The sequence below is a fragment of the Phoenix dactylifera genome, chromosome 4 (assembly GCF_051530095.1).
Source record: "Phoenix dactylifera cultivar Ajwa chromosome 4, Ajwa_hap1_PhDact_Kaust_v1.1, whole genome shotgun sequence".
In the NCBI taxonomy this organism is placed as follows: Eukaryota; Viridiplantae; Streptophyta; class Magnoliopsida; order Arecales; family Arecaceae; genus Phoenix; species Phoenix dactylifera.
In genome coordinates, this window is record NC_143193.1 from 30755943 (window position 1) to 30780786 (window position 24844).

Sequence of the window (24844 nt, forward strand, 5' to 3'; positions counted from 1 at the left end):
GGATCTTGGATGCGTGCGGAGGATTGAACTCGGTCATATCCCGGAATGAACGCAACTGCAGCTGGATTGGAGCTTATCCCGTGGGTGGTTGAAGGTTATCGCGAACGGGAGGAAGAGCTCACGGGATGAAGATGAACATGAGATGCTCATCCGGCTGGGATGCGGCTGGGAGTTGCTTTGGGATAGGGATGGTTAAGAACGGTTTGAATGTGAAACAGGGGAGAGAACTCATCCATGGATGGAGTTGAACCTGGAATGGATGTGCACGACTGAGAGGATGATGATGCTGGGTTTGTGGATAAAGATCACAACAGCAAGATCTAGGAATAAAGTTGATGAAGTTGGTGTTCACGGCTGAGAGGAACATTGCTATTGTTGATGTTTCGAAATAGGGGAGGATGCGGTTGAATCTTGGGATCAGTGGATATGGCTGTTGCGAATGGATGTAGCTGGGATCAAACGTGGATGTTGGGATGAACTTGGATGAAGATGGATCACAACAAAATGTAAGCTAGATTCATGGGATGCTGGAAAGAAATCTGGGAGTTCGGAAGGCTCATCCTCGCTGTGATCTAGCGGAAGAAGTTGGGATCTGGTTCTATGCCGTGAAGCTTGGGACCAATCCGAACGGGATGATGTTCCCGGTTGGGAGAAACTCGTGGATAAGAGCTGGACGCAGGGGAATATGCGTGAGCTTCGTCCGTGGAGCAGGATGGCCGAGAGTTGATCCGGAAGGGGCCTTGAATCACGGATGGTTGTTTCCTTTGTTTCGGAACAGGGGAAGAGGATGCAAGGGATTCGCTAGGAGGAATAGAGGTGAAGATACGGGAGGATGAGGATGAATACGGTTGCTGGGTTCATGCGGACGGAAGGGAAGATGAGCTGGGACATTTGTGGGAAGAGGGAACGGTTGGAAGATGATGATCCATGGGAGATTGGCTCTGTTTTGAATCTAAAATAGGGGAGGAAAGGATGAGAGCTGGAGTTGGTTGGGAGATGGGATAAAGATGCTTTGGATATAGCTGGGAGTGGTTCCGAAATAGGGGAAGAGATGGCTTTGTTCGTGGACATGGAAGGAATCCGAAGGAGGTTGGCTTGATTCGATGGGATCTGGGATGCAGGGGATGCGGATTTGAACGGGATGAAGCTGGGAGATACGTGGGGTGCTGGATCGCGTTCACGGATTGGGGAAGGGTGATATGAAGTTGGGATTAGAGTTGGGCAATGGGCCGTGCCGGGCCGGCCCGGCCCAGGCCCATCGGGCCTAAGGACTAAACGGGCCGTGCCTGACACGGCCCGCTTATGAAGCTGGCCGTGCCTGGCACGGCCCGTCCAGCACGGAACACCAGCCCGGCCCGGCCCCAGGCCCCTCTATTGGTGGGCCGGGCCGGGCACGGCACGCCACGGGCGATAACGGGCCGTGTGGCACGGCCCGCAACGGCTTCAAACGGGCCGTGCCTGGCACGGCCCGTAACGGCTCCAGACGGGCCGTGCCAGACACGGCCCGTCTGGAGAGGGGGGAGGAAAATAGCCGTTTTCAACGGCTATTTTCGTGAAAATAACCCTTTTACCCCTCCCAACAGTCCAATAACAGCTGAATTGAGGGGTATTTTGGGAAAAAAATTTTGGGCTTCTATAAATAGCCCATTCCTCCCTCATTCTCACCACACCAAACCTCTCATTCTTTCCTTCTCTACTGCTATTATTTCTCTCTTCTAAAGTGCTCTTTTAGCAATTTAATTTTTAGTTTGTTCAAGTGCTACACAAGAGGAGGTTCCTGTTGAGAAGAGAAGGTCGCTTCTGTTGAGAGCACAAGAGGAAGCTCGGAATCTCGGCTCTGCCTCTGCCCTCCGACCCTCTACTCAATTCCTCCTTGCGGTTAGTTTTTATTTTTTGAATTAATCATAGATATGTCATCTTTTGAGGAAAGTCAGTTTGGCATTCCTCCTGTTTCTGAGGGAGAAGAAACTAATCCCCAACCCTATGTTCCTAGTTCCTCTAGAACTGGTGAACCGAGTGAAGGTCAAACCTCTTCTCGTAAGAGGACTAGTGCTGTATGGAATGAATTTGATAGAGTTATGGTTGAGGGAGTCTGGAAAGCTAAATGTAAAAAATGTGCCAAACTTTATAGTTGTAGTAGTAGTGGGGGAACAGGGCATTTAAAAAGACATCAAGAGAGTCATAGGATGCATGATTCTCATGCTCAAACTCAAAGTACCCTTAATATACAAGGGGGATTACTTGTAGGTAATTTTGCATATAATCATGAAAATCAAAGAAAAGCACTTGTAAAATGGATAGTTAAGAATGAATTACCTTTTAGTTTATGTGAATCTTTTAATTTTGAAGAATATGTTCAATTAAACCTACAACCTGCTTACAAAAGAACTAGTAGGCGTACATTTAGAAGAGTAGCTATGACCAACTTTTTAGCAATGAAACAAAATTTAATTGAAACACTTTCTACTTTAAATGTAAAAATTTCATTAACTTCTGATATTTGGTCGGCATCTGTAGGTAGTAATTGTTTTATTGCCATTACTGCTCATTATATTGATAATGATTGGCAATTAAATAAACGTATTCTTGCTTTTCGTACTTTTGATTTTCCACATTCTGGCCAACAAATTTCAAATATAATTTATCAAACTGCATGTTCATATAATATTAATGATAAAATTATGTCTATTACTTTTGATAATGCATCTAATAATAATTCTGCTGTTGCATTATTAAAAGACTCATTGCATCCCATATTAGATGGAAATTTACTGCATATTAGATGTGCATGTCATATCTTAAATCTTTCTGTTCAAGCTGGCATGGGCATGATTCAAGATGTGATTTCAAAAATTAGAAATGCAGTTTCTTTTATTCATGCTTCAAGATCAAGACTTCAAGAATTTAAGGAATTATGCGTAAATCATGGTAAACGTTTTAAAAAATTTAAACTTGATGTAATTACTCGTTGGAACTCCACATATAGCATGATACATGATGCATACCCATATAAGAACTTATTAAGTGCATATATTAATGATCGTGGATTAGGCTTTACATTGTCTGAAACTGATTGGAATAAAGGAAAAATTTTGGAAGATTTTTTGCTTAGTTTTTATAATGCTACCAATGTTCTTTCTGGTATTTATTACCCTACTTCATGTTCATTTTTACAACAAGCATATATAATTAGTCAAAAATTTGCAGAACATAGATATGATGATGTTTTAATGCCTATTATTGACCTAATGGAATCTAAATGGAATGAGTATTGGGACAAGATATGTCCTATGCATAACTTAGCTGCTGTATTTGATCCTAGAGTTAAATTAAATGGCGTGCTAATTTTACTTGATGCATACTCTGAAAATATGAATCAAGATTCTGAATCTGCTAAAAATGAGGTAAAACAACTTCTTTATGATATTTATGCTATATATGATGAAAAAATTCGTGGATCTAGAACACAAATACAAACCTCTATTTCTCCTTCTAGTAGTTATCGTTCGTCATCTATTTTTCATTCATTGCACAGAGAAGACACACACATGCTTCAAGTTCCTCTTCATCTTCTTCATCTTTAAGTAGTGAACTAGAATTTTATTTACGAAATGATCTTCAGTCTGCATATGATGAAAATCAAATAGAGAATCTAGATGTATTATCTTGGTGGAAGAGTGTTAGAAATCAATATCCTGTTATGTCTGCAATTGCACGCGATATTTTAGCTGTGCCGATGTCCACGGTAGCATCGGAATCCGCTTTTAGTGCAGGTCGGCGTGTTCTTGACGAAAAGAGAAGTAGGATGACGGTCGAAACGGTGGAGATGCTTCTCTGCTTCAAGGATTGGCTGGATGCTGAGGCAAGACTTCAAGATAAAGGTGGACATAATACAACATCCTCTGATGATGATGATATAAACACTACTGAAGACTGAAGACTGAAGACTGAAGAGTGAAGACTGAAGAGTGAATACTGATTCACTGAATCACTGATGATTAGTAAGATTTCTTAATTTTTTATAATTGTACATTTTTATTGTATTCTGGAGGTCAGACCAAGGTCCAAACCTCGGCCCTTTCTTATTGTATTCTGGAGGTCAGACCAAGGTCCAAACCTCCCTTCATGTACCATTTTGATTTAAATTAATAAACTGGTAGGGGTCTATGCCAAACCCCCCACCATTAAGGTGGCTTTATATTCATAAATCCTTAGTGTTCAATATTTATTAATTTATTAAAAAAATTTATGAAGCATTAATTTTTATCGGGCCGAGCCGGGCCCAGGCCCGGACCGTGCCAGGCCCGCGTGCCAGCCCGGCCCAGGCCCTTATGGGCCGTGCCGTGCTGGCCCGCGGGCCGTGCCGTGCTTGGCCCGCGGGCCTAGACCGGGCCGTGCCGGCCCAGGCCCGAAGCGGGCCGTGCCAGGCACGGCCCACGGGCCAGTACCCTGTGACCCAGCACGGCCCTATCAAATGGGCCGTGCCAGGCACGGCACGGCACTGTAGCTGGCGGGCCGTGCCAGGCACGGCCCGCTTCGTGCCGTGCCGTGGGCGGCCCGGCCCAGTGCCCATCTCTAGTTGGGATGAAGTTTGGTAACGAACATGATCCGGAGGGAGGCTGGGACGGGCTCTGGATTTGGTTTGGAAGGAGGTTACGGCTGTGATGTGGAGCATTGGTTGTGGGAAGGAAGCAGGGGAGGCTTGTCCGTGGAGTTAGTCTGAGCGGGATGTGAGGAAGAACACTCGAGATGAGCATGGGACGTTGGGATATATGATCCGGAAATTTGGGGATAATCGTCGTTGGCTGGATGTGGCTGAGATGCTGGAATTAATCCCGAAACAGGGGAATGTTGGTTGGATGTGTAAGATAACATGAAGTTGGCTGTAGATGCTGGATAAGAAAACGAACTGGGATGCATGGGTTGTATCACGGAGAAGTGGAAATGCTGGATCATGATTGGATGCATGTTTGTTTGCAAAGTAATCCCGCCATCCAGGCGTTCATGATTCTTCTTACTTTTGAAATCCCATGTACTTTGGCATGTGTCATTCGAGATGGCTGCCCCGTGTGCTCTAGCGTGATCAGGCTTCATGGTTATGTGTCAGATGATGGGTTTGACCCGACCTGCATACGTTGAATTCGACCCAAAATAATTAAATCAAACTCGAATTACCAAATAATTTATTAAAATGCAATGATGAAGGTAACACATTTTTTTTAGTTGAATTTACAAAATATGTGAATTAAAATAATGATAAGTGCTATGAATAAGATATTAATTCATGCGTTATTTAGCACTTATCAGCCCACAGAATCCACAGTAGCCATGGTTGTTGGGGTTTATCTGCTTAACGGAAGGGGCTAAGAAGAAGCAGAGGATCACGATCACGATCCTATCGCAATCCTCTCTTTCATTTGTTCTCCTCATTGATGTTTATTGGGCCTGCCAACTTCAGCCCAAAATAGCCCATTCTGGGCCGAATTTTACATTCCCCCCCCCCCCCCCTCCTAAAAAAAATAATCCTCGAAATTTGAGGAAAAAATCTAGACCTTTTAAACTTAAAGGTGCATAGACCAAAACTCGGCATCTCTAAGCCAACGTTAGAGTTTTGCCACTTAAGTAATACACAATCCAAGATCTTGTCTTTTCTCGATCAAAATTAGTGCCATAATTGTCACGCCCTGAGCTCGACGTGCGATAGACTCCACATGCCTGTAGGGCAGACCGTACAGGCATGCAAGACAATGGATCATATCAAAGCAATGACAAATCCTTAAAATTTATTTAAGCATTAATTTATTTAAATAGTTCTTACAATAGTTTCAAAATAACATATGCTAACATAAATCAAATAATCTAACTAGTCTAACTAAAATGCCAATAACCAAAGAATCTTCATGAATCTAGCGTACACCCTAATCCCATGCGATCATGCCTCTGGATCTGAAAAATAGAGAAATATGATAATGAGCTACACTAGCCTAGTAAGCAATATAAGACCCCAGAGTGGGGTCAAAGCATGTCAGATATTTAATTAAAATACAAAATAATAACTAAATAATAAATCATAAATAACCATATTTTTTTTGAAATTTATTAAATATTTTCATAAAAAAACTGATACTAGGATCCCAACATCAATAAGCTATTGCCACATAACCCAGTGGCTTGGGTCGCACAAAGTGTCAAACACCACTATTATTAATCACCGATGGTACGATGTCCAAATAGAACTATTCTAATCACTGGTGGTGTGGTGTTGAAATCGATTCCTCATAGATTACAAGTCGACAGAGCCAACGAGTAATCTCCATTAGCGAAGCCAGATCATATCTATGTTGAGAATACATACATACAAAATAGATAACTTGCCTAGTCAAATTTTTCAGATTTCATAACACATACATAATTTTAAACTGATTATTAATATGTGTGACCCATTTTACTAAGTATAAAACAAAATATCGAAATTTAATGAACTAATTATTAATTTTACCAAAAATTTGAAAATACACTTTGAAGCATTAAGTTACTTATCTCTTCTCTCTTAAATCTCACTTCAAACAAATAGATCAGGTGCACCTGTTTAATATCATTAAAATATAATTAATTTTTAACATAATTTTAGAAGTCAAAAATTAAACACTATGGACTCATGTTCCCAAATTAGGTTGGTCGGGTGACAGTGCTCGACTGTTTAGGTTGGTCCAAGCCAGGAGGATTCAATGAGTTAGATAAAGATCAAAAGTGGTCAAATCTAGCTAGGGCTGAAGTAATGGCCGGTCTACCGCCCAGTACCAGGGCGGTTCAAGACTATAAACTGAGTTAACTTAGATCCGAGCAACAAGAAGAATAGGGCTTACACTAGGATCTCCAAGCATGTCTAGAGAGAGAAAAAGAAGGAGAGAGAATCTTAGCTCGAGTTTGGGTTTGGTTTGATCCTGATCTTGAGCTCGGTCCGAGTGGTTTGGGTTGACCCTAAGGAAAATTCTAAGCCCAATTAAATAAAAGGAGTCAGAGGCTAGGTTTTTTTCTTTTTTTTGTGCCTTAAATGAACTGGCTCGACCCACATGGACAACTAGAGCCCAACAAGGTGAACAGGGCTGGAACTCGGCCCATAATGGGTATGGCCCAATAAGGCCCAAATTTGGCCCACAAACACTACTAGAAAACATGCGTATAGTGACGAAAAATTAGTGACGACCCATTATTAGTTACTATTTATGACGGATTAGTGACAGACAGAAATTTGGTTACCGTGGCGTAAACTTAGTGACAGATTAGTAACCGACCGATCACAAAATACACAGGTAGGGTGAGCGCCAAAACTTAGTGACCACCGTAGTGACGGGATATCTGTCACAAAACTGGTAACCGAAATTGCAACGAGACAGTGACAAATTCACCCATCACAAAAATCGTAACCCAAATGTTTATAAATTTTTAAAAGATTATTTTTGATAGTGACGGATTATTGACAAAAATTTCCGTCACCAAATTTAATTTCTAATTCCAAAAATATTAAAAATAATATTTTTGAGTAATTATAAATAAAAAAGATAAAAAGATAAAAGGAGGAAATCTAAAATGAACTAAGTGTGCCACGCTTAATTTCTAATTCCCCCCCGACTCGCCTGCCCGCCTGGCGCCAACACCAAAATTCTAATCCTCCTAAACCCTAGCCCCTGCAGCCGCCCCTCAACCCCCCCACACCACACCCACACCCCCCCCCGGCGATCCCTAACCCCTCCTCCTCCCCCCCAACCCAAATCCAACAAATCCCTAACCGGAAGGCCGTCCACGGCAGGGATGACCGTCCGCGGCAGGGATGACCGTCCGGATTTCCTAACCCCATCTCCTCCTCCCTATGCCGACGAGAGCTACCTGATCTCCTTCGAGTCTCCTCAAATACGGATTCCCTCTTCGAGAGCTCACGTCCGAGGCCAACATCGCGGGATTTCGTTCTGTATCTCTCGTGAAATGCTCGAGATCAGGGCGGTCTTTCTAATAAGATCTCTTCGCCTCGGATTTTTGATGAAATGCTTGTAATATTGCTTGAGGTACCCATGCTTGTCCCTTTGTTACTATTTTTATATTTTTTTTCTAGGTGATTTTGGTGTCTGGTTCATATAAAATGGTGGAACATAAGCTTAATTTATTGGGTTTTTTTTCTTGTGATGCGATTTGTGGATATACAGCAGAGATTTGGATGATTCTGTGGTTTTTGATGTAATGGGGTAATTTTTTGGTTGAAGAAAAAGGTCTCCGCCGCTTCCAGGAGGCTGCAATTTGTGGATATACAGCAGAGATTTTTGTTTAGCGCTATAGTTCATATTCTTTTTTGGTTGAGACGGCCTCCGCCGCTCCCAGGAGGCTGAGGGATCGAGCTCCGGCTCGTCTTCATTTTCGTCTGCGAAACATTTCTCTAAGAAAATTTCATAGTGCATTTCCCTATCTGACTATTTATCCAATAGAGGAAGTGCTTGTAATCATATTGAACCTTTACGTATTTAGTATCCTTTCTACTACAAAATTTCATTTCTCTGTCGTAAATGAGCTTGAAAATTTGCATGGATGATCAGCTCAATTAGTCATCTAGATCAGGTAGAGCTGGAACATGCCTTGAAAATTTTCCCCCTTCTTTCCATGAGAAGCACCTAATGGAGCATGTTATTGCAGGTCCCTTTGGACCGGGCTATTTGAGGATGAGAGTGGATCCTCAGTTGACTGTTACATCAAATTGGACTATCAATGTTTCAGATGTGAGAGATTTTTTTTTTTTTAACAATCTAATTTACTGATGTTAGTGAAAATAGTGCATAATGTCTTAGCTAACTGCTGCTAGATAGTCCATGTAGATCCATCTCTTGTTCCTCAACAAAGCATGGTTATTCAAATTGGCGCCAACGAGTAGGATCTTTTAGTAAGAAGGATATTGTGTCCTTTTTTACTGAAATTTGTATTTGATCTAACATTATATCTATCAGTTCCCTATGACTTCCTGTCACTGTTTTAATTATTTTCCCCAAGAAAGCTCATTTTCAATAGTTTTTAATTTACCTTTTTGTGTCGCTGACACATATAATTCGCCTTTGATAGGATTCCTATGGCATAACCATTCATGGCATGTGCACTTCAATGTGTGCTAAATTAATTGGTTGTGAGATAAATCAAATTGGTTGTGAGATAAATCAATTGCGTGGTGGATAACTGCAGCGTTCATGAAATATTGTCCTTGTCTCCTGTTGCAGGTAAGAACAGTGAAAGTCAGCAACATTTCCCTGGCTGTATCAGAAAGGGACATCAAGGAATTCTTTTCCTTCTCAGGGGACATTCAATATATTGAATTGCGGAGGTCATTGTCCTTCTAATTATGTCTTATGCATTTCTCTTGTGGGAAATCATTATCAAAATCATGTTGTTTTCACTTCGGCAGCGAATCTGAAAGGTCTCAGATTGCTTATGTCACTTTCAAGGAGTCACAGGGAGCAGACATAGCAATGCTTCTCTGAGTGAGTTAAATTTTAATAATGCAAATTACTCGCTAACATGTTCCAATCTCAGGAAAAGAAATTTTACAAATAACCTTCATGTCCTTCATGTTTTTCTAATATACAATCTGGAAGATTTTGGGTGCACCATTTCAGTTCTTTATGGATGCAGGGAGCAACTATAGCTGATCTTTGTGTCAGCATTACGCCAGTTGAGGATTACCAGCTTCCTCCTGAAGCTTACAAAGAGATACAGGTAAATCTGACCTGATATTTTGCAGATTATGCTCTCAGATTTCTGCATGACATGAAAGCCATATTGTGACTTTTTGCTTTTAATTTTGTATACGTGGTGGTTTTCTCCTTCAAAAAAGAATAAATGAAAAAACAAAGCCGTGTGGGCCATGTTCATTAGCGTTTCATCATTCGAGTGTTACTTTATAATTGTACCAGTAGGTTGTGGTGATAATTTTCAAAAACAAAAGTTCTGAACTGGTGGACCAAAATTTTTTCCGTGTCTTTCATTTTTGGGATTATAGGTCTTGCTCGCATGTTATGTTTCAACAAGAAGGAACATGTCAGAGATAACGACCTTTTATATATTACTGTCTTAGGGATTGGGAACCATTTAGTGACATTATCAGGCTTGTAATTGTTGGTTCTTTTGTTTTGTTTTGTTTTTCCAGTTCTAGTTTTGTAATTTCAACCTACTTATATTAATTCTTTTTTTTCTGGTGCTGCAGAAGGAAGGGAAGCTCTCGTCTCGTCAACTGAGTCTGCAGTGAGGAAGGCAGAGGATGTGGTGAGCAGCATGCTGGCCAAGGGTTTTGTCCTGAGCAAGGATGCCCTCAAGAGAGCTAGGTCCTTTGACGAACGACACCATTTTATGTCCGGCGCCTCAGCCATGGCTTTAGTCCCCTGGAGGATCTCACTGGAATTATTGGGCAATCATCATCCTCTTCTACCTCTACAAGTCAAGCTCCAGAGCTGTACATGCATGAAGACCTTCTAGGTATTCTTGAGGACTAAAAGAAAAAATGCAAGAGGAGGTTCTTCAAAAGATGAGAGAAGAGATTGGCTTTGGACCAAGGCATGCAGATCGGAGGGGTAATGGTGATTCTGGTTCTGCTGATCATGCTTCATTATAATTGCTTTTTCCTTAGATGATAGGTCTTTGCATTCCTAGGAGGAATGAAATCTCTGTTATGACATACTTTTTGTACTTTGATTTTGATGGATTTAGGACATGTTGATGCCTATTTTGAATGACATGTTAAAAAACTTTTGCGTAATGTTGAATGCCTTTGCTATTAATGATATTATTATTATTATTATTATTATTATGAGCCAATCAATGTACCAAATGTACCAGATTATTGGAATGTGATCAGTGACTAAATTTGGTTACTGAATTGTTTACCAAGTATTATGACAAGCAGCCATAAACTTAGTGATAAAATTTTGGTTACTAAAAATTGATTTTGCTGAGTGAGTTATGACAAATTAGTGACGGTAACCTTGTTACTAGATCAGTGATGGAATTAATAACAAATTTAGTGACAAAATTTGTGACCATGTCTGTGACGACTAAATTTGTTACTGAAGGTTATGACAGATCAGTGACCAAATTTGTGACCGAATTCTGTGATAAAATCAGTGACCAAGTTACCTTCGTCACTAACTCAATAACTGGTTAGTGACGAGAAATACATAATTTCTTAAATATTTAATTTTTGGATTTGTAACGGTTTAGTGACGGGAGCTCCGGTCACAAATTCCGTATTAGTGACCGGAAACATGGTATAGTGATGGAAATTTCCGTCACTATATGCGTGTTTTCTGGTAGTGAAAGGGCATGGCCCAACTGGGCCCAAAATAACAGAATTGTGCCCAAATTTTGGCCCATAATGGGCATAGCCCAATAGGGCCTAAAATGACTGAATTGGGCCCAAGTTTGGCTCAAATGAGCATGGCCCAACAGGGCCCAAGATGGCTGAATTAGGCCTAAGTTTAGCCCACAATGTGTGGGTGCGTACAAAAAGCAGTCTTAGGCATATCCTTCACCCTATTTTTAATTGTGGGTACCCAGAATGAAGATCAATTTTGGAGAATACCTGAACACTATTTAACTGATCAAACATGTCATCAATTCTTGGTAGAGAATACTTATTCTTTACTGTCACTTTATTTATCTGCCGACAATCAATACATAACCTCATAGTACTATCTTTCTTCTTTACAAACAATACTGGAGCTCTCGAAGGTGAAACACTAGGTTGAATGAAACTTTTATCAAGCAGATTTTTCAACTACTCCTTTAATTCTTTCATTTCAGCTGGAGGCATTTTATAGGTGGTTTTGGAGATTAGTGTGGTATTGGAATTAAATTAATTGCAAATTCAATTTCTCTATCTGGTGGCAAGCTAGGGAGATCTTCTAGAGAGACATCAGGGTATTCATTTGCTACTAGGATATCCTCCAATCTTTGGTTTGATTGTTTGATATCAACTACTGTTTGTGATCTTCGTCATCCAAGGGGGGCAAAGTGGGATTCCGATCGGATCGGCTACCTGTTTGGGCAGCACCTCGTAGAGAGAGTCAAGTCGTTGCTTATTCCAAGGTGTGCTTGTTTGGTAGCCACAAAGTCAGAGTGGGTGACGTCTATCGCATTCTTCAGAGTAAGCAGCATCCAAAGTTGGACTGCACTTGGATCTGGAGGTTTGGTCTCCGCCCCCGGGTAGGCCTATTCCTCTAGAAAGTGGTTTTTAGCCAATTGCTGACGAGAGCAGTATTGTGCGAGCGGGGACTGGGCATCCAACCTCAGTGCCCTGGATGCCAGTTGGATGAGACCGTGGACCACACACTATTTCAGTGCGAGCATGCTAGGAGGGTCTGGGGCTTGTTGATATCCCGTCGGACGTTCAGAGCCATTCAAGATCCTTATTGCAGGCGCTCATATGGTTGGCTATAGCCCCTCAGACTTGGCAGGTGGCCGTTGTGGCGATTTACATTGCTAATCATATATGTTGGCTAGGAATGCCTGGATCTTTGGAGAGAGCAATCCTACACCCAGGTTCATCGTAGAGCGGGCTCAAGTTTAGGCGGCGAAGATCATCCATGTGGATCCATCGGATGGGCCCTTGATAGCTCGGGGCATATAGGGTTCTACTTCTGCTCGTGTAACGTCTCGACCGGTGTTCTTCACCTAGGTTCCCCCACCTTCGAGCTTCCTCAAGGTCAACTTCGATGGGTGCGTGCTTGATGGCGGTAGGAGGGGTGGTGTAGGCTTTGTCATCCAAGGCCTGAATTATAGGGTGGTTGTTACTAGAGGGTGCCAGATCTTTGACACCTCCGTTTCGGGAGCGGAGCTGAGGGCGGCGTGTGCTGCTTTAAGTTATGCACGGCATGTTTTGTAGGCCAGAGTAGTTTTTTTTGAAGGCGACAGCTACGGTGGTTGGCTGGATCCAGGAGATACTAGTGGTGCCGTAGGCGCGGGAGGGACTCCTCTGTCTAGTGCAGTTTGTCCGTTTGCTTTTGTCCCTTCACCGAATCACTAATCCCTACTCCCCTCCGTACCCCCCTACTTGGCTTCTCGTGCCATTTTGAAAAAATGGAGACGGTATACCATCACCGCAATGCCCTGGTGGTTAGCTTACGTGCTAGAAACCATCCGCACCGTCTCTAAAATAGAATAAAGAAAAAAGAGAGGAGACAACATTCACATGCCAGCCCAATTCTGCTTCCATGGTCCTCTGGTCCTCACCGAATACCAACCCTATTGCACCAAAAAAAAAAAGAAGTACCAACCCTAAACCCAAACCAAACCCACCTGTGTTTTTTCTATGCAAATTCCAGACAAAGAGAAGGGAAGGAGGACAGTCCGGCTTCCCTTCTTCTCTTCTCCTCTTCTTCCCAAAGTGAGAGAGAGAGAGAGGGGAGATAAATGTATGACAAAGGAGGGGAGTTCAATGGATCGCTGGACGGGGCCAACCTCCTTCGGGATGCGTCCCATCTGCTCACAAACGACCCCAAGCCCCGGCTCCGGTGGACCGCCGAGCTTCACGACCGCTTCGTCGATGCCGTCAACCAGCTCGGTGGTCCTGACAGTGAGTTTGTCATGTTGATTCTGATCCTGTCATGGCATCATTCAATTTCTCATTTCATGGTGAAGATTATCTGCTGGTTTTACTTGATGAATGTGTGGGGATGGAGACAAATGCAGCTTATTTGGTTGAAAGGTTTTTTGCTGGTTGGATCCTAGTCCTTACTCTTTTGTTTAATTCATTAAAATTGGGTGTTGGATCCATCAATCAAATAAAATAGATCGTTCCTATGAGAACGTTCGGTCGTTCTGGAACTGGAGAGTTTGAATTGATCGTATAGCTTGGTCAGTTGTAATTTATTTATTGCAGTGATGAGGCCTGTTAATCCTAGTCTAAAAAGAAAATTGTGGGGCTTTGGCTTTTCTATGATCATCCTAGGGGGAAGTGTATTGGAAAATATTGAAACATGCCTGCTCATCCCTTGAAATGCACATGAATTGATTAACGCAAAACTTGCTCTTCTGACTTGGCTCATACGTATAAAACCCTCATCTATGTTTAGTTTGAGAATAGGATAAGGTGGATTAGGAATTGTTATGCCTACTAGAGTAGTTATGCCACAAGTTATTCCTATTTTTGTTTGGCTACAATTTCTAGAATAGCTTCTGCTTGATGATGTTTTTGTCCATAAGAAGAGGTGACAAGCATATATGATGGCTTTATGAAAAGATTAGCATATGATAGCTTTCTTTAGAATAGTTATGCCTAGCATAAGCATTCCCTTCTCCTTTTTTTTTCTAAAAGCTGTTTGATAGGCATTGAACTTATTCTAAGCATTATGCCACTTTAATTGCAAACCAAAAGCTGCCTTAATGTTTTTGACCTTATCTTTTAGAAAAAGAGAGTGTTGTAGCATTTCTGAAGGGGGTGGGGAGGTGGAGTTAGGGTTGGTGGTTTGAGCTTATCCTTCTTTAGATGAAGGGGAAGCTTGATCACCCTAATATTATATGCTATGAATTTGAATTGGTTGATACCTTCTTGTATTTGCATATGATTAATGAATCTTCACATTCTGTAGGTAATCTCAACTATTCTTTATTGGCACATGTTTTTTGATGGGTTCGGATGCCTCTAGGTTTTAGTTGCTTTATGGCTTTCTTTATTGGATATTGTTGAATCTTGAATTAACTTCCTTGTATTCATCTAGATCTTTATTGTGGTGTTAAATGAGGATTGTAATCTTGTAATGTTGTATTATAAGTTTATTGGTTACGTGCTAACAATTATTTTATTTTATTTTATTTTATTTTTTTGAGTGCTATTTGGCCTCATTTGTTGAGTTCTTTTCTTCTTATTCATACTGAATGGAAACCAAGTTGGGGTCTTTCCATTATTTTCTTTTTCAAAAGAAGTTAATTAGAATGGTCACCTATTTCCTCATTTTTTTTTACACCGAATTTGTTTTTAAAAGTTTGAATGTACAAATGTTACTCATAGCTTAAAATGTTGCCCTTCTCCATGTTCTTATACTCATGGTATGCCATATAGTACAGAATCGGGCGATACGGAGAGCATCGTACCATACTAGTTCGGTACCGGTATATGGTACAAGAGGCGTACTGACACTTGGGGGTCGAAGTAGCCTCTGTATCGGGCGTACCGACATAGTGACAAGATGACACCGTATGAGGCCTGGTATCGAGATGGCATACTTTGCTTGTACTTATTGTAAACCTTAGAAACAGTGTCTACTGTGCTATACTGAGCCCCAGACCAGTTGCCCAGCGGCACAGGTCGGTAGAGGATCTCGCCGTGCCGTGCTGGGCCTATACCGACATAGTAGAAGAGGTGGGGGAGAGAAAGAACGGAAGAAAAGAAAAGAGAGAGAAAGGGGAGGTTGAGGGAGGCTGGTGGAGAGCCAGCGGAGGAACGGAGAGTCGCCGCACAGAGGAGGCAGAGGCTAGGGCTTCACCTTCGGTCCCTTGTTTCGAACGCTCCGCCTTCGGTCCTTTATTTCGTTCGAAACATGGGCCCGGAGAGGGCCTTTTTATTTTTGTGATTTTTAAGTGAAAGTCGGCAACTTCATTACCATTTAAGTGAAGTCGGCAATGAGTTCACCGACTTTCACTTAAAAATGACAAAAATAAAAGGGGCCCCATCCGGGCCTCTGTTTCGAACGAAATAGGAGACTGGAGGCAGAGCCCCTCCTCCGCGCAGTGGCTTTTCGGCCTCCGCCTCCTCCATGTAGCTGCTCTCTGGCCTCCACCTTCTCTGCGCAGCGGCTCTCCGGCCTTCGCCGGCCGGCCTCCACCTTCCTCTCTCTTCCTTCCTCTCCCTCTCCCTCTCTCTCCCATTCTCTCTCCTTTTCTTTTTCCTTTTCCTCCCCTTCCATCGCCAGTCTCATTTTCGTTGCCGGAACCGTCTTGGTTCACCGCCGGTATGGCTCGGGATGCCTAGAACCGAGCGGTTCAGGACCGTTCCGCTGATCATGCTTAGAAATGGTGCAAAACTATTTGTCAATCTTCATCCAATCTAGCTATATTCCCTTTTCAAGTGGTGGGCAACAATCATGCACACTCCATAGACCAGTAAAAGTCAGCAGAGCAATAAAAGTGAACTTGTGACAGTCTATGCTATCCAATCATCTAAGTGGTGGTTGCTGATACTAGCTAAGATATATCCAAACTGGAACATTGAACCCATGGTCTGCTGAACCGGCCCGTACCGGCCGGTTTAGTACGTTCCATACCGGTACCGACATCCATCGGTACGGTACAGCCACATAAAAAACGGTTCGGAGCTGAAATCGAGCGGGGAAGAAGAAAGAAGAGAAAGAGGAGAAGAGAAAGAAAGAGGAAGAAAGAAGAGAAAAGAAGAGGAAGGAAGAAGAGGAAGAAGAGGAAGAAGAAGAGAAAGAGGAGAAGAAGAAGAAGAGAAGAAGATGGTTCGATGCACCTCGGGCCGACCCCCTCCCGAGCACCCCGATGCGCACGTGGCCCTCCCAACGATTCCTTCCTTGCTCGCGGGAGAAGGGGGGAAGAGAGAAGAGAGGAGGAGAGGGGAAGAAAGGAGAGGAGAGAGTTCGGGAAGGAGGAAGAAGGAAAGGAGAAAAAAAAAAGAAAAGAAAAAAAATCTTTCCGCGCGTGGGGCAGCCCGCCCGCACGGGCGCGAGCAGGGAATCGCTCGTGCCCGCGCGCGATTCCACGCACAGGGAACCTTGCTCCCGCGCGGTTCCCTGCGCTCGCACTGTTTTTTCGTGGTTCCTCGCATGGGGCAGCGAGCCCACGCAGCACCGCATGCGAGGGCGAGTCCACGTGGGGCCGCACGGGCATAATGCCACTCTGTGGCTAAAACACGGATGCGCGCATGCGGAATCGGCCTTTTTTTTCTTTTGTGGTTCCAGTTCGGCACCGGTGCCGAACAGGTACTGGAGCCCACCGGTACGCCGGTTCGGTCAGCTCGGCGGACACTGATTGAACCTATGAAAGGTGAGATCAGAACATAATTTCAAGTCTGAAACTCTGTATGGGGTTTGAATTTATTTTATATTTCCATGCAGAAAATTAGATATGGGAACAAGTCTACACTAAGAAAACCATTCCATGATTTGGAGTAATTTCTCAAACCTATAGAGAGATGAAGAAGAGAGATGGATAGGAACAAAACAACAATAATATTGATTATTCATCGCCGAAGCTGATTATGCTCTCTTCTTCTCCCTATATTGCTTCATGCATAAGAATTAATCAAAAATAGGACCACTTATCTAATTGGGATACCTTTAGACTTTCTTCCTAATACAGTTATATGAAAATAAGCAAATAGATTTTCTAAAGACAGCAAAATTGTATAATCTAAATAAGTCATCCTAGAATGTTGTAATAATCTTTCTGAAATAAAATCTTAGTGACTTTAGAACTTTCCTAACTAACATAAGCTTAAAGTAAAGTTAGTAGATATCCTTTTAAAATAAGGCTCCAAAGTCCACATGGAAATAGCAATATACAAAGCTTACTTTAAAGCAGGGAAAATGATTGAAACTCAAAATGTTGACTAAATTTAAAACTTTAAATTATATCAGATGCTTCCATTGTGTGCATCTTGTTTGATAGATCTTTTGTATAATGTGATGTGCCCAATCCATTGTTGGATCTTCATAATATGGTGGTGAAGCACTGCATATATGTTCCTTGTGATCATATCATTATATGGTTGCTCTAGTGCATCATAATCGACAATCCCAAAACTTCTAATATCTTAATTGATATAAAGTAGCACTAGATTTGAAACACATAGGAGGGAAGGATTGTTGAAATTCGAAACTAAATTAGATCAGTGAAGGAGTACTAATTTTTTCTGGTTGGATTATCATGAATCATTGACAACTTATTCTGATGCTTGCTTCCCTAAGAATATATGGACATTTAACACTATCCTTGTGTAATTATGCAGTGATGAATCACTGGGAAGTCATGATCAACATACAGCTGATTTCAAGTTTTGAAATCATCATATTTCTATTGAATTTGATAGCATGTGTTCCTTGGACATGTGAAGGCTGCTTTCTCTGTGCATCTTGCTGCTTACATTGGTATTATCTTCTTAATTAGATGAAGTGGAAAGATGTGACATATCCTATCCTATGTTCTTCAGAAACTCCATAACATCATCAAATGTCTTGTCCACATTATTCAAGCAGAATGTAGTTGATTCCAATGCTATTTTGCTGATTGCAAGATCGATTTGTTGAGGCCATGTTCATTATGGCATCAAAATCTCTCATCATGGTCCATGTTGGTCACCATTATTGTTTGATGTTCAAGCTCCTTTGCATCATGATGTGGCAGTCTAGTACTAACAGAAGCATATGTGAGGGCCGGCCTAGCTCACTGTGTCTAGGTCCGTTGACCAGCCCAAACGAGCCAAAATGGGCCCGCTAGGATAGGGCAGCGCCCTATTTGAGTCAGAGGAGGCCTTTTCTGACTTCTTCTTGAGCTTGTCCCCTAGCCTCTGCCTGGATAAAAATCTCCCCACCCTTGGTGAACCACCACAATCTCTCTATCTCTCTCTCTCCAATTTCTTGGATTTCATCACTACGTCCACCCCTTATTTGCTGAGATCATCACCAAATCTTGCTAGAGCACAGTATCATCTCCTGCATCTCTCCTAACTCTCCTTCATTACCTAATCTTGAGTAGAGCTGCCGCCGTGTCCTAGTTTCCATTGGAAGCCTATAGAATTCATTGCCCAAAAAAAACTCTTCCTTGTTCTGCCATTGATGGTGTTAGTCCTCTGTTTTTGGTGACAATAGCACTTCCGCCGGCCCTGGCCAAGCCTTAGTAGTGGGCGTTGTGACTAGGCACCGGAGCCTAGTCACCGGTTAGCAGTTGAGGTTCGACTTGATGCTGAGCTAGAACCTCTTTTTCCTCTTTCTTTTTGTTTTTCCTTCGGTCAACAACCACCCACCACCTATTGTCGGACCTTTGGTCGTGATGCTGCCGAACCACCACCTCCTTTTCCCTCCCCTTTCTTTTTCTGATGCAGCCGGAAAAGGAAGAAGGGGCGATTTGATCGACGAGATTATGCTTTGAAGATCAACAAGCAAATAAAAAAAAATGGATTGAAGAATCTTTTACTTGGTGAAAGAAATTCTTCTGAAAAGAATTTTATTAATATCTCAAAGGCTGCTCTTATAATGTATTATGCACATATTTATAGGACATGATACCCTAACCCTAATTCAGGCAGTAAACCTGATACATAATTATATTGGAAATAGGACTTAACAATAAGAAAACATACTAGAATTATTCTATTACAAATGTGGAAGTCTATCTAAAATTTAATACCATCTCTAATGAAAAATTTATAAAAAAATCTGCTGAAAATTTCTGAATGCCGTTTGCTCGCCATGCTCTCTTACGGGATAGAAATAATTCAAATATTTGCTTACTGCAATCTTCGTTTGCGAATCCGCAAGCTCCTTCGATGCTTGGCATGGTCTAGTTGGTCATAGTATCTGTTGGCTGCACTTTATGCTGCATCACTTTCTCTCGAGGAGGCCACAATAAAGCTCTTCGTCTCCTCTATTTGACACAAAAAGAGAAGAAAATAGATCGCCATCCCCTTATCTTTCCTCTCTCATCTCTTTTTCTCTCTCTCTACATAGTTCCATGGACCCAAGTGGAGTGTCCCCTACTGTTTCCTTGTAGACCCTAGTAGAGGGTCTCAGGACAGCTTGGCAATTGTCCATTGTGTCATTCTCCACCTTGGCCTTAACTGGGTATCACTGGATCCGACTATTGTCATCTTTGTTATGCTACTTTTGCCTTGATCTAACTCTCTTTTCATGATTCATTCAGTCATTACCAAGAATTAGACCTATTTAGGTTGCCGGACACTGCCTCTCGGGGTGCATTGTTTGGACAAGGAGTTCAGTGTGGGATTTTATTTTACATTTTAGTTCATTCCTTAAGATCATGTGCAATCTTGCTGAGAGAAATTTCTGGATCCTGTGTAAGTGCCTCTACACTAATGTAAATATTTGAAATTCAAAATACAAATATCATTTATGCATATTTACATCTATGGTTAAATAAAACATCATATGTGATCTACTTAACAATTTAATTTTAAAATATTAGATCAAGTATGAATAACTTACTTGAACATGAACTAAATTTTGATGCATCGAAACGTGTTGATTTTATCGAATATGATATTTGCTTTGTAGTTTGACTATGATCACATAGGTTTAGGATCTAGTTTTATTTTAGTCTAAGCTAGTGGGGCTGTCACTGGCACATGTTGATCGATGGCATGTTTTATATCATTTCCTTTCGAGTCTAGCTAGATGGGGCGATTGCTGGCACATGCTGCTAGCGGGCATACTTTCTATGTGATTCATAGCTAGTTTCCTTTTAGGCCAAGCTAGTAGGGCAATCATTGGCACATGCTGATCAATGGCATATTTTGTATTTAGGAGCTAGTCTTTTCAGACCTTGCTATGGGGTGATTGTGGCCATAGTTACAAAGGCTAAAAGAAAGTGGATGGTTTGTATACTTTAATTTGGAATTGATTTCTTGATCAGCTGCATTGTATACTTTAATAGCTATGTTGGTAAACATTATTTGTGGAAAATCTATCCTGTGTTTATCAAAATACTTTTATTCATAATTGAAAATCTTATAATTTGAGAATTGGTATTTTATTTTGTATTTAATATGCTTGATCCCTTAGAGGTAAAAGTTACATACCGAGCTGCTAGCACTGGTCCATCTTGTCCTTTTGTAGATGCTGTGAAATAGGACAAACTAGATTTGGGGATGTGAGCTGGAGAATTAGGAATATTTTGATTTTCATTTTAATTAGACAATTAGTTGGCAAAGTGATTACGTAAACTTTTGGAATACTTTTAGATAAAGTGACTTCTAATTTGGATCTTTTCTTTGAATTATTGATCTAAGTTGTGCCACTACCTGATTATTACTTTATGGTGGATTTATTCACAAATTGTTCAAAGTTTTTAGGTAGGCCTAGCATGTTCTATGGGGTCAAACTCCACGGAATGTGCAGCTATCTGTTGCATGCTGGGTCGAGCTAATGGGTTGGGGTGTGAAAGTATATTTAATCTGTAACATGAAATTACAACTGGCGGGATCCAAAACAAATTGAAAATCTGACAGTTTATATGAAACCTAACATTATCATAGAGAAAATCAATGTAGAAAAAGAGAGTTAGATACAAATGAAAGAGATAGGTAGGAAGAAATAAATGGCAAAGATAATTATTTGCCACTAAAGTTGATTACTCCTTTTCTTTCATCATCTTCCTTTGGCATAATAGATAATAAGACTTGCTAACTAGGAGTCCCTATATCAGTAGGAGACATCTCTAGACATCTCTAGACTTTCTCATTAAGATAAGAATAAGGGATGGAGGCAAATAAGACACTCACAAGCATTTTTCAACAAAATTTAATGGAAAAATTCATAATAAAACTCTTAGCTATCAAGCCCAACACTGAGACCAAGCATTTTTTTAATATATTTGCAGTTCTAATGACTTTAGACATTCCTAATTCACCTAGACCTAAAGTAGGTGTCATAGATACCAATTTACTAAAATAAAATTTTAAAACCTACTAAAAAATTCCCAAAAGTTCAGTTCACATTGTTATATTTTCTTGCAATTGTGAAAGTGAAAGAGAAGAATTGAAAATAAATGAGGTGACTAAGCTTAAGCTATATGACTAGTCCACATGGATCCCTTTGGTATGCAACAAGTAAAGAGCACCATGTCAAGAGAAAACAATCTTTCCTCAGTGTGGTTTGGGTCAGATGTTCTCTCAAATCAGCCAATAATGTGTATTCAGACATCCAAGTGTTGCAGTCGAGTTGTTAATCGTGAAATCCATCTCCCATCTTGTGGATATCAAACCTGATTTGGAAGCTATATGAATGAACCACCCAAACTCTTCTTAGTGGTGACTAGTTTATGCAATACGGGATTGGAACCTCATTTCTCAGTTATCTATAAAAGTTGACTAAATTACCAACAATATCTTGTAGATCTTAGTTCTTGTATGCCAAATATCTTAAGGAAATAAATATAATACCTCTTGTACATGGAAAAAAGAAGATGCCATCTTACGAATGCCTTGTAAGGTATCTTATGCATGTGTTTATACCAAAAAATAAACATAGATATCAACCAACTATAGTAAATGAGTGATAACATCCTATCAACCAATCACTTAATTAACCATTTATGTATTGACACTTGGAGGGATCATGATGGTTAGTTTATAGCTGGTATTAATTATATGTTGGAAGTTATTTGGACAAGAGTAAGTTATTCTATAAGGAACTGCCAACCACAACCAAGGGAAAGTTGTCAAGACAAGATGCCATCCAAATAAGGTAGTTATTGATGGAAATATCTACCAATATGCATCATAAGAAGAGCAAGAAGACTTCATTCAAGATCTCTCATACTTTACACACACTCATAGATGATTGATGTCAACAAGGGAAAGGCTTCTAACTTCTAAGCCTCTCCAATGTACCTTTTTCTTTTCTTTTTCTCTCTAGAGGTTTGACATACTCTAGAGTTAATCTAACTATTAGTAACTTTATCTTGGTGCTTTTTATTCATTTTGTATTTTTGCATTTTCTTGTAATCGATGAATCCTACTATGTATCCCTTCTTGTTGTGATAATGATCTCTCTTATTCACATGCAACTATAAATATGATGATAATTATTGCTATGTAGATGACATTTTTCATGATATATTAGATGAGGTTCAAGAGACACTAGAGAAGCAACATGCTTATTTGAAGCATGAGATGATTAGAAAAACCAACAAGAGGAAGAGCAACATCAACTCATGCATGCACTCTTTGATGCTCTATGGTGATAGGTTTGTGATGTTGTAGTTCAACTTTTAGATTGCATGGCAAATGATAAGTCCCTGTTGCTGACACCTCCCTGTTGCATGCATTCTTTGATGCTGTGTAAGACCCACTGTCTCTTTTCGATCATCACATGCTGGAGATTGGCCAAACCATAAAGTTTTCTAATGGAAAACAATGTGAAATAATGGTTTTGGTAGCATGACACCTCCAACATTCTGAGAGTGCATGATTTCGTTGTTGTTAATATTCTTTTACCTAGTCATTGGAGTAACCTGTAAGGTTTTGTTGTGGGAGAGTTAAAGTTTGAATATTGCATAAATTGAAGCTTATTTGGGGCATTTTAGCCATATTTTTAGTGTACCGTAGGTTTATCGTTGATGCACTTTCGATGTATGCATTACTTGTAGATTAAAAGAAATAAGTGCAGTTACTTTTGGAGTATTATTCTTTACGTGACTTGTTTATTACTTAGCTAATCTAAATTGATAGCTTGTATGTACCAATGATATAACTCTCTCTAAGGTTAAAGAAAAGAGAGAAAAATCGGTGTACCGATTGGTGCTTTTTTTTTTTTGTCTTGCCAGATTAGAAAGTGAATTTCTAGGTTCACAGTGAGCTGATAAATGCAGAAGATGTAGCAGCAATTAAAGCAAAAACATCTTTGATTATTCACCTTAATGAGTTATACTCTAAGGTGGTGTAGCTCCCCTGTTCAAAATATCATTCAAGACTTGGCAATCCATGTATGCTTGTATATAAGTCACACAATGATTGAGAGCTATCTCCATACCTTGAACGAAAGACTGACATAGTGTCCACCAATAGTGAGTCTCATGCTTGAGATTGATCAGCATATGTCACCATGAGGTTCACTGTTTCCTCTTATTTAGCACCTCCCAATCTGGTTGAGTGGTCATTGGCATCAAGACCAATCACATGATAATTTGAGTATAAGCCCTTCAAGGCAAAACCTAGTCCCTTCTTTCTACACATTTTTGTTGAAAGTAATAGTTCAAAAGATTCCATCGTCATACTAGATATAAGTCAGCCTTGCTAATTGGAAATGGAGCAAGTTCATTGAATAGTTCCCAAGGAACAAAGGTGTTTTATGTGCTATTTCATTTGAAGCAACTGTGCGTCCATGTATTCTTTTCTTCTAAAAGAATAATGAAATGCCCCTTGTCTATTAATTCTAACGACAAACCAATCCTCCTTTCTTGCTCTTCAGAATATGATTAAGGTTGGCAACATTCAACCATTTTGTGGAAAACAGTTTTGAACTCCTTTTTTTTCATAGTTTGATCGGGTGTTTAGTATGTTTTCCTGTCTCCTACTTAATAACACTATGATCCAAGGTTCGCCGAATTAGTTTGGTATGGTACAGGTTTGTATTGTGCCATTCCGAGGCATATCAGAAATAGGAAGAGGGAAGGTGAGAGGGAGAAAAGGAGAGACGAACAGAGAGATAGAGAGAGGGCGAGCGATATATAGGAGGAAGGCGGAGGGCCAAGGGTTAAACCCGAACCCTAACCCTAGCGGATCAAGAGAGAATGAGATAGGGAGGGAGGGAAGGAGGGAGGGAGAGGGAGGAGGGAGGGAAACCCTAACCCTAATCCTAGTGGAGTGAGAGGGAGAGAAAGAGGGAGAAGGGGGGACACTTATTGGTGATGATCAAGCTGGGTGGGGGTGTTATTTAATCGAATGGGCCTCTCGAACTGGGCTTCTTTTCTTCTCTCAGCCTGTTGTCAACAGGGCGAATCATTTCGGTTCTCTGTCGGTTCGGTTTGGTTGCCCTGTACCGTGCATGAAAGAGTAGATGCCCTATAAGCCAATCATTTGATGGGTTTCTCTTTGTAATCCTCCAAATCATGTACTTTGACACTCGAT

At 40.9% G+C, this 24844-nt stretch overlaps 1 protein-coding gene and 1 pseudogene across 2 annotated transcripts in view; both read left to right on the plus strand.

Moving 5' to 3' along the window:
* The first annotated feature begins 8663 nt into the window (after positions 1–8663).
* Positions 8664–10506, plus strand: LOC103715329 (binding partner of ACD11 1-like; annotated as a pseudogene).
* Positions 10507–13216: 2710 nt separating this feature from the next.
* The window catches only part of LOC103698391 (protein PHR1-LIKE 2-like), a 47139-nt gene continuing 35511 nt past the window's right edge, over positions 13217–24844 (plus strand). The window contains exon 1 of one of the 2 annotated variants that reach the window (XM_088719808.2): positions 13217–13600. In XM_088719808.2, coding sequence (XP_088575934.2) covers positions 13438–13600 — 163 coding nt within the window. In that variant the 5' untranslated portion in view covers positions 13217–13437. Of the gene's footprint in view, positions 13601–13625; positions 13733–24844 lie in introns of those variants that run through there. The other variant, XM_088719809.2, reaches the window with a different exon arrangement.